The sequence below is a fragment of the Fundulus heteroclitus genome, unplaced genomic scaffold (assembly GCF_011125445.2).
Source record: "Fundulus heteroclitus isolate FHET01 unplaced genomic scaffold, MU-UCD_Fhet_4.1 scaffold_136, whole genome shotgun sequence".
Taxonomy (NCBI): Eukaryota; Metazoa; Chordata; class Actinopteri; order Cyprinodontiformes; family Fundulidae; genus Fundulus; species Fundulus heteroclitus.
In genome coordinates, this window is record NW_023396548.1 from 82,049 (window position 1) to 97,995 (window position 15,947).

Consider the following 15,947-nt stretch of genomic DNA (forward strand, 5'->3'; position numbering starts at 1 on the left):
TAAGTGGGTTTATACTGACAGATAATGGCACACTTAGATTGCACACAGGTGGACTTCATTTCACCAATTATGTGACTTTTGAAGGTAACTTGTTGCACCAGAACCTTTTAGTTGTTTCAATTTCCAGTCTTTTTTTTCAGTTTTACATATATTTCTCTCATTTCACTTCTCTAACTTAGATTATTTTGTACAGATCAGTCAGATAAAATAAGCCACAAATATTTTCAAATCCAGGTTAGAATGTAATAAAATAGGTTTAAAATAAACAAAAACAAGGGGTGATTAATGGTGATTTGCAAGGCAGGGTATATTCAGGACATGAGCCTCAAGTTTGAATGCTACAGAAACTCCAGTTCCAGAGAGAACATCAGAAACATCTCACCAAGGCTAAAGAGAAGAATGACTGAACTGTGGCTCAATGGTCCAAAGACCTCTATTTCCTTTTTGTGAAGAGAGTGGGGGTGGGGTGGGGGGGGGGGTCTGACAATCCTACTTCATCTAAGAGGATGTTTCCAAGTTTATGGAGTGAAAGAGGAACAAAAGCATGCAAATGTCATCTGTTACAATTCCTCATTTTCAAATTGTGATGAAAGCATTGACAGAAAGTTCCTGCAGATATTTAAGAGCAACATATGGCCTTCACGACCAAATCTTATCCAGGCATGTCCATTCATTTTTTTTTATTTTTTTTTTATTAAAGCCAATGGAAAACAATATTCTGCACACAGGCTGTGGAAGCAAAACAATCCCCTACCAGCATCTCTCCACCACTGTGTTTTAAAGCTGGTATCGGGTATCTGCCGTGATGTTTCAAGCATTTGACACCCTGGACTGACTTGCCTGCTGTCTCCACCTGTTCCTAACAGAGAGTGTTGAAAACCAAAAATGGACCACTCCTGCTCTGTAAAATTAATACATGTTGTTTAGGATAAATACTTCTACAACATCTAAATCTTACAGGAACAAGTTGGTGACAAAGAGAAAGTCACACAAGGCTGTTCAAACGTTGTGCCAACACATTTATTACAGAATGCGAATTGCTCTTTTCTCTTCACGTTGTGTTATTTGTCACAGTGTTTCCCACTAATTTCCCTGCGTAGTGATTATGTTCAATGAAATTATTTGGGCTTCTGTTGCGGCTAATTATGAACACTTTGGAGCTGCGAGAGGGAACTCCAGAGAGCTGCAAATTAGCTGCCTTTTGTAGCGTTTCTCCTTCCCAGATATCTACAGCCAAATCTGAGCTGTTATGACCGGAGTGTGGTCGCTCCTGAGTTCATTAAACAAATTAACTTCCTAATGAGCTTCTGGATTCATGCACACTTTCGAACGGTTGTTTTCGAGTCACGGCCGGTACTCGGGAGTCCAAAACGCAGCACACGTCCAGTGGGAGAGCAACACTGTGACTCAACCGGTTTAATCAAACGGCACAGGAACATCGTGGTTCACAGATGAATCCTCTCTACTGGGGGTGGTCGTGTGGGTCGTTCCGGAACAGGTACTCCGCCTGGAACGAGACGCACAAATATACATCATGAGGCCTTAACAAACTTTTGCATGTTGACCTTTCAGTTACAAAGATTATTAGCTCTCCTGTTCGCCTCAGCCTAGCCTGTTTAATTATTTGGCTAAGCCTAGATGAATTCCTAGTCAAGCCGTTAGAGGGACTTTCTCAAAATATTGAGAATATTTCTTGAAATTATTACATTTTCTCTAACTTACCAGGCTGATGTACTAGTTTGCTTAGGAAAACAACTGCCATTAACACGCTGCATCTGCACCCAGCTCTGTCTCTCAAATTTGGCAATGAAGTATTTCCTACCCCATCACCTCTATGCCACTGGTTACAGCAAAACTCCCCTTTTTATGGGGTGATCGGTGCCGTTCAACCAAGTCTGGGTGGAAGTCCAAGGCTTGTCCATCAAACAAGCTGAACCCAGCCCAGTGACCCGGCCTAATAAAGCTCTGCGGACTGCAGAGGTGTTAAAAGTTTGCATCGAGCAATACACTGAGTCGACTTGCATTGAAGTGCCCAGTAATGTTTCTGAGAGTGTCACCTGGTTTGGAATCAAAAGTCAAGGACAAAACATTTAAACTTGTAAATCTTTGTCCTTGTCCTGAGCCAATTCTGAGGAGAATCCTGATAGATTATTAGTTGTTTCATAATCTTTGAAAATATTTGTTTTTCTTTCCCCCCTCTTAGATTAAAATAAACAATAAAAGTCCAAATTGGACCATTAAAATAAGATTCCTTTTGACATCTGAGACAGCTTACAATCCTTACAGAACGGAAGCTTTTGCCTTTTGATTGAGTCATCTTCCATAACAAATGTGTAGCTGAGAGGCGAAATGTTACATGCTTTAGATTAATAGTCTGTGTTCCTCTTATTTTCTTTATTTTTTAGTTAAGCTGGAGTAGATATTAATTGATTACCATTTGATGTGATTTTCCCCTACAATCCTTGGTAAACATTTTTATTTTCCATGTTGATTCTTTTAAAGTAGCTGACATTCTCTGACATTCAGAAAAGTGACAAGCTGAGCCGTACCAGGAAGTCCAGAGGCTCTGGTGGCTGAGCTCTGCAGCACTCGATCAGACCCTGGCTCAGTGTTGGCATCACATGCTCCCTCAGATAGCTTTTCATTTGGCCAGTCAGGTTCTCCAGGTACTGCTCCTCCTGCTGCATCCCCGCCTCTGAAGTCCGAGTCTGAAACACAAACATCGGACGTGGGGTGTTTAGACTTTCTGAAGGCTGAAAATTAGAAAGTTTTTCAAAAGTGTGGAGTTATTCAGCAGAAATATTTTTTTTTACTGTAGTCAACTGTCTTACATTCAAAACCTATGCTTCTCAATTACACCACAGAAATAGTCTGTTCATTCTAGTTCCAGAGTGTATCGAGCTCTCTGCCTTCTGAACTGATGAGATGTTCACATGTTGACTCGGGTCCACCTACCCACTCCTCCCAGCATGCAGCTCTGCTCCTGGTCTCCTCCTCCTCCCTTTGCTCCTCCGCAGCCCTCTCCTCCGCCTCTCTCCGTATCTTCTCCTCTGCTTTCCCCCTCTCCTCCTCCTCCACCTCCCGGCTGCTAGGACCGTATGTCCTCGGGGGGCCCAGTGTGCTGAAGATCTTCTGCATCAACAGTGAGCTGGCGGGTTCTTCGCCGCTGGTGACCTCTGAAACACAAGGTAACGGGCTGAAAAGCGGAGAGTCGTTCCTTTTTGTAACCCGCACAGGATGCTGTCCTGCCTCAGATTACCCAGGTACAGAGGACTGACATCCAGCTCCTCGAAAGAAATTGAGAACTGTTTTATCCTCTTGGTTGTTCTCTCTGTAGACGGCCAGCCGGTTCATGTACTGCTCCGGCTCATAGTCGAGCTCTTGCACCAGTTCCTCGGGGAGGTTGATCACTCGGTCTATCAGGACGGAGTCGGGGGCGTCCAGACACAACACGAACTCTGCGGCCAAAACAAGGCGCTCTCTGTTAATCTGCCGGCTGCTAAAACAAACTAATGATGAGGGAGCAGAGCTACCTGGCATAATCCTGCTGGATGGCAACGATTCATCCGGGTCCTCTGAAGATGAACGGAAAATATAGATTTATTCTTTGTGTGTGAGCTGTATTAACACTGTCCGTGGAAAAGTATTCATAACGGTGGATTTTTTACACATATTGTCACGTTACAACTACAAACTTCGGTGCAATTCAGAAGGACACATGGAAAAGAGACATGTTTAGAAAGTCGGTTGTCTCCACAAGCATCATGTAGACCGAGGGACACAGCAGATAAGTCAGAGATAAAGTTGTGGAGCGGTTTAAAACTGCAGGGTTAGGATATAAAACAATTTCTGTAGCTTGGAGCCCGTCATACAGCACTGTTAAACCCGTCGTCCGAAAATGGATGAGCATCGCACAACTGCAAGCAGAGTAAGACATGGCCCTCTCCCTTAAGTAACAGACTAGACAAGAAGAGCATTAATGAGAGAGTGGAAAATCTAGAGGCGCAGGAGAAATTCCCAGATCAGGTGGGAGAGACCCATTTGCTTCTTGCCAGAAGCCAGGAAGGAGATAACACGAGAAAGTTTAGGGAGAGCCCTGATCAGTTGAGACAAAACTGTAATTTTCTGGTCAACATGCAAAACTCTATGTGTGAGGAAAATTTAACTCTGCGCATCACCCTGAGCATAGGTGGTGGTGGTGGTGGTGGTATCATGCTGTGGGGGTGGTTTTATTCAGCAGGGATAGGCAAGCTGGTCAGAGTTCACGGGAAGTACAGGACAATACTGGAGAAATCATATGTTAGTGCAAAAGACTTGAGTCAGGGACAGGGATTCACCTTCTAGCTAGAAAATGACCCCAAACAATCAAACTAAAGCGACAATAAAATGGTTTAGACCAAGACATATTGAAATATTAGAATGGCCTGACCACAGATTAGCACTAAATCCAGTTGAGAATGTGTGGCTAAATGTTTACAGATGCTCTCTATCCAATCTGAAGAAGAAACAGAAGAATAGGTAAACATCTCAGTCTCTAGAAATCTGCAAAGCCGGTAGAGACAAACACCAAAAGACCTGCAGCTAAAGGCACAGTTGACTAAAATGGACATTGTGTTTGTGTCCTAAAATTTGTTTTTGTAATAAAGACCAAAAAGTGAGAAGGTTCGAGGGATATGAATAATTTTGCGAAGCGCTGTATAGGTGCACGGGGAAGCAGCATGTCTCCGTCTCACCTCCAAACAGCTCATTAGCTTGCTCGTACGTGTTGGGAAAATCATCGAGAAGATAACCCTGGTTTTTGCACGGGTTGGACATCAGCTTATCCTTCAACAGCTTCATCTGCTCCTCTGAAACGTCTGGGAGACAAAAGGAGAGGTGCGGGACTCAGAATTAAACATGCACCACAGCATTCACCAGACACCAGCTTAATATTCTGGAATATTCTCCAAACAGCAGATTAACTGTTTGCAGGTGAGGGGCTTAGTATGGCGTATAAAATAAATAAGGTCTTTATTATGTCCCAGAAACCACAGAGCATAGCACACAAGTAAACACAAAACATCTGTCAGAGAATCAAGGATTCCTTTTAAGACCATTTCTAGATGTGCGATGTGTTAAACAAATTCAGTTATTTGTCTTTCACAGAGCACAGCATAATGAAAAGAAAATTAAAGACTCTGGGGAAATCTCTGTGCTGGATTCAAGCCCGTGAAATTAGTTCAATTCTGAAATAAATAAAACACTAATCTCACATTTAAACCCTGAATCATCAAATGTGCATTTTGTCAACAGGACTTTCCAGAACAGTAAATCTTTTAATAGTGACGGACCATGGAACAGTTTTACAACACTTGACCAGTAAAAACAAAGAACATCAATAAGTGGAAAGTCCGAACCGTCATTTTCCACGCTGTCATTCAGGTTGTTGAGCAGGTCTTGGGCCTCTGCTGCAGACGTCTCAGCATCTGGATCAGGATTCTTCACAGTATCTTCCTGATTGTGGACAGGAGCCGAATTCAGTATGGGATCAACTTGAATTTGAAGAATCGGTGAGACATGGTGACTCACCAGCTGGCTGATGACCTCTGAGATGGTGTCCTTCAGTGTAATGTGATGGAGTTTGTAGTGCTCACAGATCTGTACGGACAAGGTGCTCTTACCCACTGCAGGGGGACCCAGGATACAGACTTGAAGAGGCTGCAAAGAACACACCACAAAGCGACTCAAGCCCTACTCTAGTAAAGAAACACTATGTGGGGTTGAATCTGTGCTTAAAGCTCACCAGAAGCCCACGAGCCTGCCGGTACTCCTCCACCACCAGCCCCACGTTTTCCACCAGACCAGTCTCACAATGCCAGCTGATGGAGAACAGACTGTTGATGGTTACTGCCTCCATCCGGAGGTTGACCCGAAGCGAATCAATAGCCAATACCTGTCAGGTAGAAATGAGCCAACAGCAAAAGATTTCAAGCATCTATAGAGCAGCAGAACCCTTCCCATGACACACTCTTGTGTCATGGGAACCCTTCCCAAGCTTCTTCTTCTGTAAAAGCAACATACATTTAAGTCCTGGATGAGGAAGATGTCCTCAAAGGGCCTTTTCTGGATCTTTCCAGGTCCCAGAACAGAGGCGATGGCCTGCAGACACAAGTTGTTGTTTTTTAATCACACGTGGGGTTCCCCAAGGGTCCATCCTGGGTCCTCTTCCTATTCAACACCTAAATCTAGCTCAGATCATAAAAAACAATGACATCAGGTACCATAACTATGCAGACGACACACAGCTCTACATCATCATGTCACCAGGTGACTATGGACCCACTCAAGCACTGAGTAAATGCTTGAATGGGTCAAATTATAAAAAAGTTATAATTTTCGCCTTGCAGCAAGAAGGTCCTGGGTTCTAGTCGGACCCTGGGTCTTTCTGCATGGAGTTTGCATGTTCTCCCTGTGCATGCATGGGTTCTCTCCTGGTACTCCGGCTTCCTCCCACAGTCCAAAAAACATGAGTGTTAGGTTAATTAGCCTCTCTAAATTATCCCTAGGTGAGAGTGTGTGCATGAATGGTTGTTTGTCCTGTCTGTCTCTGTGTTGCTTTGCGACAGACTGGCGACCTGTCCAGGGTGAACCCCGCCTCTCGCCCATTGACAGCTGGAGATAGGCACGAGCATCCTTCGCGACCCCACCAGGGATAAGCATGGCGTAAAATGGATGGATGGATGGAATAATTTTTGGACCAATAGACGAGCGATCAAAAGTTCAAGTGCATAGCTTCTGCTCCTTCGGATAGGAAACACTGATCAGGCCCAAAATCTGGGTGTAGCGATGGACATCAACCTCCAAAAGCATCTAAACACAATTACAAAATTGGCCTTTTATCAACTGCAGGACATTTCCAGGATTAAAAGACTAATGTCTCAGCAGGATCTGGAAAGAAACTAATCCATGCATTTATTTTTTGTTGAATCAATTACAACAATGGTGTTTTACTGCCAAAACAGTCAATCAGACAACTGCAGCTGATCCAGAACGCTGCTGCCTCTATCTCAGACAAATACTCCCGTTAGTTTATAAATCACTCAATGGCTTAGCACCTAAATACATCACAGACATGTTATCAGTGTATCAACCCTTCAGACCACTAAGTTCTTCTGGTTTAAGTCTGCTCTGCATACCCAGAACCAGAAGCAACATTTAGTTTTTATGCTCAACATATCTGGAACAAACTCCCATAACACTGTAAATGTGCTAAAACCATTCCTTTAAATCAAAGTTAAAACCCTATTTGTTTAGAGTTGCCTTTAAATGTTAATGTTGAAGTTTGTAGTCCAACTTGTCTTTTACTGCATCAGACCTGCTGCTTTTCCAGTGCAATGTGATTGCCTCAGTAATGTTTTCCCTGTCCCTGTAATGCTTTTCTTTTCTCTGTTTTTTTTGTTCTGTTCATGTTCAGCACTTTGAATCTTCTTGTTACTGAAAGTGCTTTATAAATAAAGTTGCCTTGCCTTGCCTTTAACTCTTTCAGAGGGATCATCCCCAGATTTTTCCTCACCTTCACCAGCTCCTCCATGCTGCTGTGAGACGAGTCCACAGCCAGCAGGTAGTAAGGTCTGGGCTGATGTTCGATTACATTCTGGAGCACGCTGCAACACAAAGGAAACCCGCACTGTGACGATCATCCAGAAACTTGCCCACATCTGCTCAGTGGGTTTACCTGGCCAGGTCTCTGATGTGGATGGTGGGAACGATGTTATTCCCATCTCCAAACACGGATATTTCATCTTCTTTTCCCAACCATGATTCCTAAAAACACACATTATTTTCCAGATATAGCTATTTGTTTGACTGTGAGAACAATATTTGTAACTTTAGTTTTGTCTCTAATAAGATTAGTCTGGACTGTATTTAAATTTCAGCTGAGAAATTAATACAAGTGACCAGTAGGGGACATAGTTTGCTCAGCAACGTGTAAGTATGTCTCAGATGAAACGGTGGAGAGTGATTTTCGGCTTTGTGAGGGACCTTGAAGAAGTAGTGGAAGATATCTTCTCCCATTCCGTACTGCAGGCCTGATGCCACCACATAGGTGGTGAAAATCTCTCTGTTCTGTGAACAGAGCCCGTCCAACATCATCAGACCAAATCATCTTCTAGACAAAGAACCAGAACCTTGCAGGTGAAAGTCAAACTCACAGATTTGCCTATTTTGACCACTGCCTTCTCCAGGTCGATGTGCCGTTTGAAGCTAGGATGAGCTCGTCTGCAGTAGAAAATTTCGTCAGTGAAGGGAAGATCCGGATCTTCCTGGGATGAAAAAAACCCAAAAACAACCACAAGTGTCAACAGGTTTATGAAGGAAAATTACATCTAGATGAGATTAAAGTATTTAAGGAGGAACAGCACTCATAGAGAATTAAGGATGACTGACTGGATCCAGTGGTAAGCTGGAGGCCCATGTCATCACAGTGGAGACGAGGATGAAGAGCTTCGGACTGGAAAAATGCTCTATTTGATTATGAAGAGCTGTGAATGAAACACAGAGAGGATTCTCACTATGTTTATTGATTATTGCATCAGTTATGTCAATAACTTAATGACATTTGTTCTTATCCGGTCCCTGATATTTCAAGTCTCAGATCCAGACATTAAGTACCTTCCAGAAGTATTCATACCCTTTAAACCTTTTCACATTTTGTCACAAACGTCAATATATTTTGTTAGGACTTGATGTGATGACCAACAAAAAGTGGTGCATAATTGTGAAGTGGAAGGAAAATGTTACGTAATTTTCCAAATTTTCAACCCATACAACTCTGAAAAGTGTGGCGTGCTCATATATTTACCCTTTTAAAGTAAAGACTTTGTAGAACAGGTTTTTGCCGCAGTTACAGCTGCTCTTCCAGCTTTGTGCATCTATATAAATGTATTTATTTATCCCTGACCTGTCTACATATTTTTCGGTCTTCAACATCCAGTTTGTTTACTAATGGTTAATTAACAAACCTCAGAGGCCTTCACAGAACAGCTGGATATACTATAGTTGCACACAGGTGGACTCTGTTAAAAAGGTCACTTCTGAAGGCAGTCGGTTACACTGAGTTATTTTGAAAGGCCTCAGAGTAAAGAGGACTGAGCAAAAACACACAGAACACTTTTTGGATTTTTATTGTTAAAACAAAATTTTAAAAAACTAGTAATTTCCGTTCTGTTTCAGGATTATTCAAAGCTTTATGTTGGTCTCTCAATCTGTTCATGTTTGTGCTTGTGACTTAGCACAATATGAAGAATAATCTAATGGGTATGAAAAAACATAACAATATACCTGCTGTCACTTTTTAATTGACGGGTGATTAATGACCCTAATCATTTCCGGTCCCCCTTGATTTCCGGTCCCCCCTTTGATTTCCGGTCCCCCCTCCCCATTTCCGGCCTCCCTCGATTTCCGGCCTCCCTCGATTTCTGGCCCCTCTTGATATCCGGCCCCCCTTTGATTTCCTGCCTTACCCATATTATATTATTGTCATTAATACGATATTATTATTAATATAGTTATTAACTTTATTATCGTGATTATTTAAGTATGTCTAATGATTCCTTTAATACACATCCAGCTACTTAATTCAGTTTATCCACATCCAGTTATTTAATTTATCTTATACACATCCAATGATTTAATTTTATCCACATTCAGTTATTTAATTTTTATACACGCTCAATCTGATGCTTAGCAGCAGCATACCACCCATATTAAAAGGTGATATTAATTATAATACAATTCACTTTACTATCGTGATTATTTAATTATATCTATTTATTTCGGTTGTACACATGCAATTAATGTATCTTATACGCACTCAATCTAACGCTCAGCAGCAGACCAGCCACACTCTACGTGGAAAAAACCTCCGTCCCGCACCGTTGTGATTGCGATGAAATAGAGAATCCTTAATCTTTAATCCTGATATAAAGCTCAAGTCAGTCCTCCCTCCAAACTAAAGGTTTGGAGCGTCCTCATACTACGGTGGACAGTGTCTTACTGACCACAGGTTTTTGGGTCACGACCTAAATTTCACGAGTTCTGTAGAGGAGGGGGGGAGTTGTGTCAAAACACATGTGTGGCACTGCAGGAAGGGGGGACAATATCGATCCGGCATTTGCAGTCAGCAAATTCGTGCAGGGCGTTATCTTATCATTTTCACACAACAGCAAAACCTTCCTTTCAACGAGCATGACATCCTTTCATTGTTAGTTAATAAACACAAACACCGAGCCTCTCTGTTATCTTCATCAACAGAGTGTCTGCTCAGCGCAGATCAGTGGATGGACACTACACTTCCTGGTCAGCTAGGGAGCCGAGCAGGAAACCTCCCCCTTATCTCAATAAGCCACTGACCATTGCTCAGTGCGCCACACACCAGGCCATTGTTAGTTAGCAGAACAGGAAAGCGTTTCAACTTATCTGAATAAGACACTGCTCCGCGCAGGTCGAGGTATCCGGGCCTCTGTAAAACTTAGTATACCGCTGGAAGTCACGACTCTCTCGGTAAATGCATCCTCTCAGTACCAGAAATGTATAAAGATGCTCATTCGGTGCAAGGTAGTCATCACTCGAGATCATGCAAGAAACCTCTTCAGCTTCGCTCCTCACTAACGCTCTGATCCACCCCGAGGGTCAGAACGCAAGCTCCAACCCGCAACATGGCATACGCTTCTTTGGTAAGTTCTAATGAATATATTCTAACGATGTTTTAAGTTATACGTTGAATATACGGTGGGGGAATCCCCCCTATGACGCCACTGATCATGTGATACCGTAGTAATGTCACTTGGGGAATCCCCCCTTACGCTTTTCGGCTGTGTAACAATATATGTTTAATTATTTTTCAGACCTCACAGGTGTGGAGCAAGAAAATGTACTTTTAACACCGTTCAACTACGGTAGGATTTACCTTCATAAAGATAAAGTATCTAAAGTATTTAAAGATACTAATACGTTGTTTTAACCATTTTATTTTTATTGTTTTAGGTTTTTTTGATGGGAACGTTCTATAAGGTGAGGAAAGACTGAGCTAGCAATATTATCCTTGTAATGAATAGCTTATGAAAAATAAGTGGTTTGTGTGTTCTTTCTGTGGGGTTTCTTGTTTGGTTCCTAGATAATGAAGGAGTCCTCAGAAGAACTTGAAGTGAAGCACACCTCCCTCAGTCCGGGTAAAGTTACAGAAATCATCTTTTTCTTTCGCCCGACGGCTGCTTAGCAAAATTAAGATTGGTTTGCTTTTCTACATTGAAACGTTTTACAACATTTTTCTTTTAAATGTGCATACTGTTTGTTTTCAAAGGCTATTTCTACCACAAAATCCAAGAATGGAACCCTTCCCATGATTACTGGCTCTTCTACAACCTAATCGACGGCAAAATATTTACTAATGTTTATCGGAATAATCATTTTTCTTAAATCATGATTTTATTCTTGTGTTTTTGCCCCCAAAAAACAGCAAGCGGTCTAACCCAGACAGAAGGCTACAAAGAGATGTGCAATAAGGAAAAGTATTCCTCTTCAGCACACTGTGAAAAGGACAAAGACATTTATGTGTGAAATGTTTATCTCCCCTTTTTAGATAATTTCAAGGCTCAGTATAAAATTAACCATGGTAAAAATGAAAAATGATTGAACTTTTTGGGGCTTACTGCTGTTTCTTGTTCTTCATTCAAATTTGCACAAATATCCTATTTCTCAATAAACTATACATTAAAAGGGTGGCTCAAGATTTTGGAAGTGGATTTCTGTTATTACAAGTTAGTCACTGGCCTGCAGTATCAGCCAAATAAACTTTATTTGTAAAGCACTTTTCAGTTCTGCCTCACATGGGTTTAAAAAAAGAACTAAACTGAGAGAAAAAGGTTATATGGAAGAAAGTAATTTATGAGGAATGGCTGAAAAACAGTTGTGGAGTTTAATGAAGAAACTGCATTAAATATGAAAACTTAACACAAGCTATCATCATCAAAAAGCTAAATGTTTTAACAAGGTCTGCTGTAAACGTCACAATTTAAAAGACATAATACAAGATGTTGATTATGTCAAACTTCCATGAAGTTTAACTTAGTTATCTGCTGCAGATATCAGGGGCTTCTCATTTTACCTCACTGTTGATTCATATAACACTTCACATACTAAAACACAGTTTTCTTGTTTAACATAATCAAATATTATTTCTGAATTTTTACAACATTTTTGGCATTTGAGTTAACCCCGGAACTTGGCTGAACACAAGTTGGGTCTTATTATCGATATGTCCATAAATTCTAAAACAAGACAAAGATAAAACTGGTGCAGTTTCAAAAGCTTTTACAGTTGGATTTATCTTTGAAACACAGTTTGTAAAGTTTAGTACACCTTGTTTTTCAAACCTAAAGTTTTAGTGCTCTGTCCAACTAAAAGGGACAAATTACTAAAATGCCCCATTTCTTAATTCTATAGCGTAGTCTGCTGTTCCAGTATTTCATATGTCTGCATAACCTGCAGAAAGGTTTATTGTCCTCTTTATGAATAAAACGTTTTGCTTTAGACCTCATGGATATTAGTGTTACTGCAGCATGCAGCAGCATGCAGCAGCATGCAGCTTTGAGTAAGCTCGGACAGGCTTTCTGCCCTTCCTCTGTGAATATTTTTGTATTTCACGGGCAAAATCTAAAAAGTTTTACCATATTCCATTTTTACACGTCTAATTCTGCGATTCCATACACATTTTCCACATTGTGGTGTGGGCTTGGATCAACTCGCCGTTCATTCTGGTAATGCAAATCTTTAAATAATTGGAGCGTGTTTAAGGTATTTTTCGTTTGTAAATGTTTTGTTTGCTCTTTGACATGATTTCACATTATGCACAAACATTTCCAGACAAGTAAAATGTACAGAAAAAAATTACAACTCACTGTCCTCAACATATGTTATTTAATTTAAAATGTGACAAACCCTGGCTCAATGACAAAATGCTCTCAGGAGGAGGAAGGGGTGTAACACACAGCGACGTTGGCTTTTCGATCATTAAAATTTGTCTTCAAAACAACATTCAATTACATCTTTTCAACATTGGCTAGAAATGGATGATTGGTTGATCCACCATCAATCGTCGACCTTAACCAAAAGTTAATCTTTTTGACCCTAATTCCACATTGAATTAACATCTTTTGCTATCTGGGAAGATATAATTTACAGGAGACTGGTTTTGGTAAAACAAAACAAAAACATATTTACAAACACAATAAGAAACAAACACATATTAAATAAGACAAAATATAACCTAAAAACAAGAGCAAGTTTCATGGCAAGATTTCTTTTATATTTCTGAATATAAGCTTAAATTCTCCCAGAGGAATCAACATGGATATTTTTATATCCTGTTGTAGAATGCTCCAAGTTGATAGGACAGAGTTCCTGTTTGTACTAATGGAGCACTAAAAGTGATAAAGTCCTGGGAACTAAGTCTTTTGCTGGACTAAATGACATATAACAGGATAAATAACACAGGAACAGACAGCTTTAAAAATGAAAATGTACCAATGCATGAGTTTATGGATTGATGATGATGGCCGGTTGAAATTTAAAGGAATATAAAGTACAGTGAGGTGTGAGAGACGCTGGTATGAACCGTAATTCTCCATGATAGACTAATGCAGAGAGGTGGCAGGTGCATTATAAGAAACATGACAGTAATCTAGGTCACTGAGACAGGATGCTACCTTGCACTGAAGTAAATTATATTATTTAGTTAATGACAGGGGAAACCCTGAACAATGAGAGCCTTAACAGCTTGGTATAATTTCTTTAGGTTATTTACGCATTTCACAATAATCTTTTTTTACTTTCGTTAAGGTAGCAGCCAGCAGATTTTTTAATTGATGGAAATGTAACCCATCAACTTCAGAATCATTTCTCCTTTGTGACTTCCCGGAGCTGATTTCTCCTTTCCAGGAGACCCGTTAATTCAGTGTTGAACCAGGAAATGACTCAACCCTTAACTCTCAGCTGATGAAACAGAGCACATTTGTCTATATAATTGTTAAAAATATCAAGCAAATAGTCCCAGGAAAAATGTATGTCATCAAACAGATAAATGCACTTCCAATTGTAATGAAATATACCTTGAAGAAAAGCCTGTTTTCTAAAATGCTTCATAGTTCTTTTTTTAGACAAGAACAGGCTCAAAATGGAGGATTTTAGTGTTTCTAACTGCACCAACTGGACAATGATCACTTAGTTCATTTACAAAAATTGCATTGAGGATGAAAAGATGGAAATTATTTGTCAGGATATTTGGATTTAGGTTTAGTAGCACCGTCAATAATTTGGGAAACATTAAAAGCAAGATGGTGTGTCTTAAAACCCTCTAACAGGGAAACAGTAAACCAGTCTCAATTAAAATCACATGCCAGGATGAGTTCTTGAACATTTTAATCAGACAAACATTAGGAAAATTAGGAGAAACTGTCAACAATGGCTGAAGGAGTTCTGTAACAAGCAACAACAGCTAAAAGCTATCAGCCGCACAAGTCAATCTTCAAAGCTGAAAGTTCAAACTGCTTAGGAAGAGATTTAGAAACAAGAATCTAGACTTTAAGGCAGGATCTAACAAATAAAGCTACACCACCTCCTTTTCTTGGGTGGTCTGAAGAATAAGTTATGTTTGCTTTAACGCCATTATTTCCTTTACTGAACAACTGCATGACCATCCGGATATGAACATTTTAATGTTTTATATACAGTCTACTAGTACCTCCAATTATCATGTGGGGCAGAGCAGAGGAGGCAGCTTCGTCCTTCTGGCGAGAAATCGCTAATTGCTCCTTTAAGGAACTCATAATGCTGCAGCAAACCAAGAAATCTTTGGATAATTTCATGCTCCAAACTTTGTGGGACCAATTTAGGAATGACACCTTCCTGTTTCAAAAGGATGGCACACCAGTGCACAAAGCAAAGCCAGAGCAGGTTTTGGTGGGATGAATTGTCTACATGATCAGTTCTGACCTCTGGAGGGCACAAATTAAATGGAGCAGAGAATGTGAGCCAGGACTTCTCGTCCAGCACTAATGTCAGACCTCATACATGATCTTTTAGTCGATTGTAATTAATTCACATAAGCAGACTCTGAATGTTATAGAGAGCCTCTCCATATTGAGAGAGTAGTGTTGTAAACTTTTAGCCACAACATAACAATAGTCTCCAGAAAGAATTTAAAACCATTTCTGTGTCCATCCATATTCTAGGTGCCATCTTTGAATGGCCCTCACCATTGTTTTCCTTGAATTTTGAAACAATCTGTGTTTTTTTTTGTCTAAATGAAAAAGGGAGCTTCAGGAGAAAGTCTAATTCTACTCAGTCTCAAAAAATTTATATTTTTACATTCACAAGTTTTTTTCCTGGTAAGAAAAATCAACAAAACTGATACAAATTTGTCTTTAAAGTTTCAAATCGATCACAAAAACATATAATGATGCATAATGAGGATAAACTCTTTGGTAGTTTTTTTTTTTCTTTCAGAAACTAACAAGATTTGTGAATAGTGCACTCCCAGTCCATCTGTTCATTTATTCAATAAAAGTATTCATGCTCCAGGCTATACTATCACAACATTGTCTACTTCTCAAAGTGTGAAGCATGTTTGGTGTTCTTGGTTTTTCCAAGTAACTAAATTATTCTACTTCAGTTGGGGTTAAAGAAGCATCTGATGTTGTTATCTAAACCTAATTGAATTTTACCCTATAAACGCTGGTACATACATTGTTGTACTCTGTGAAGTCTCAGGGTTCAGAGTTACCAGAAGTACATTCTTAGCAGCCTAAACAGTAGAAACGTCTTCAGATATTGTTGGTTGAAGTATACCGGAGTTGGCTGTCGCACTTTTTATATTCTAACAGACTTTTAGAGTCAGTCCTGTGAAAAAT

At 40.3% G+C, this 15,947-nt stretch overlaps 1 protein-coding gene and 1 long non-coding RNA gene across 2 annotated transcripts in view; one reads left to right on the top strand and one right to left on the bottom strand.

The window, feature by feature from the left end:
* Positions 1 to 683: 683 nt before the first annotated feature.
* Positions 684 to 15,947, bottom strand: part of ak7b (adenylate kinase 7b) — a 29,520-nt gene continuing 14,256 nt past the window's right edge. Inside the window, 17 exon segments of the mRNA XM_036129081.1 lie at positions 684 to 1,468; positions 1,470 to 1,507; positions 2,550 to 2,708; positions 2,956 to 3,176; positions 3,260 to 3,293; positions 3,295 to 3,458; positions 3,534 to 3,575; positions 4,734 to 4,856; positions 5,397 to 5,493; positions 5,569 to 5,697; positions 5,783 to 5,932; positions 6,061 to 6,138; positions 7,553 to 7,643; positions 7,715 to 7,803; positions 8,023 to 8,106; positions 8,193 to 8,303; positions 8,428 to 8,522. Of these exon segments, the coding sequence (XP_035984974.1) occupies positions 1,417 to 1,468; positions 1,470 to 1,507; positions 2,550 to 2,708; positions 2,956 to 3,176; positions 3,260 to 3,293; positions 3,295 to 3,458; positions 3,534 to 3,575; positions 4,734 to 4,856; positions 5,397 to 5,493; positions 5,569 to 5,697; positions 5,783 to 5,932; positions 6,061 to 6,138; positions 7,553 to 7,643; positions 7,715 to 7,803; positions 8,023 to 8,106; positions 8,193 to 8,303; positions 8,428 to 8,522 (1,757 nt within the window). The 3' untranslated portion in view covers positions 684 to 1,416.
* On the top strand, positions 10,403 to 11,637 carry LOC118558623. Its single transcript, XR_004928387.1, has 3 exons — positions 10,403 to 10,937; positions 11,026 to 11,210; positions 11,342 to 11,637. It is a non-coding gene; the product is annotated as an uncharacterized LOC118558623 (long non-coding RNA).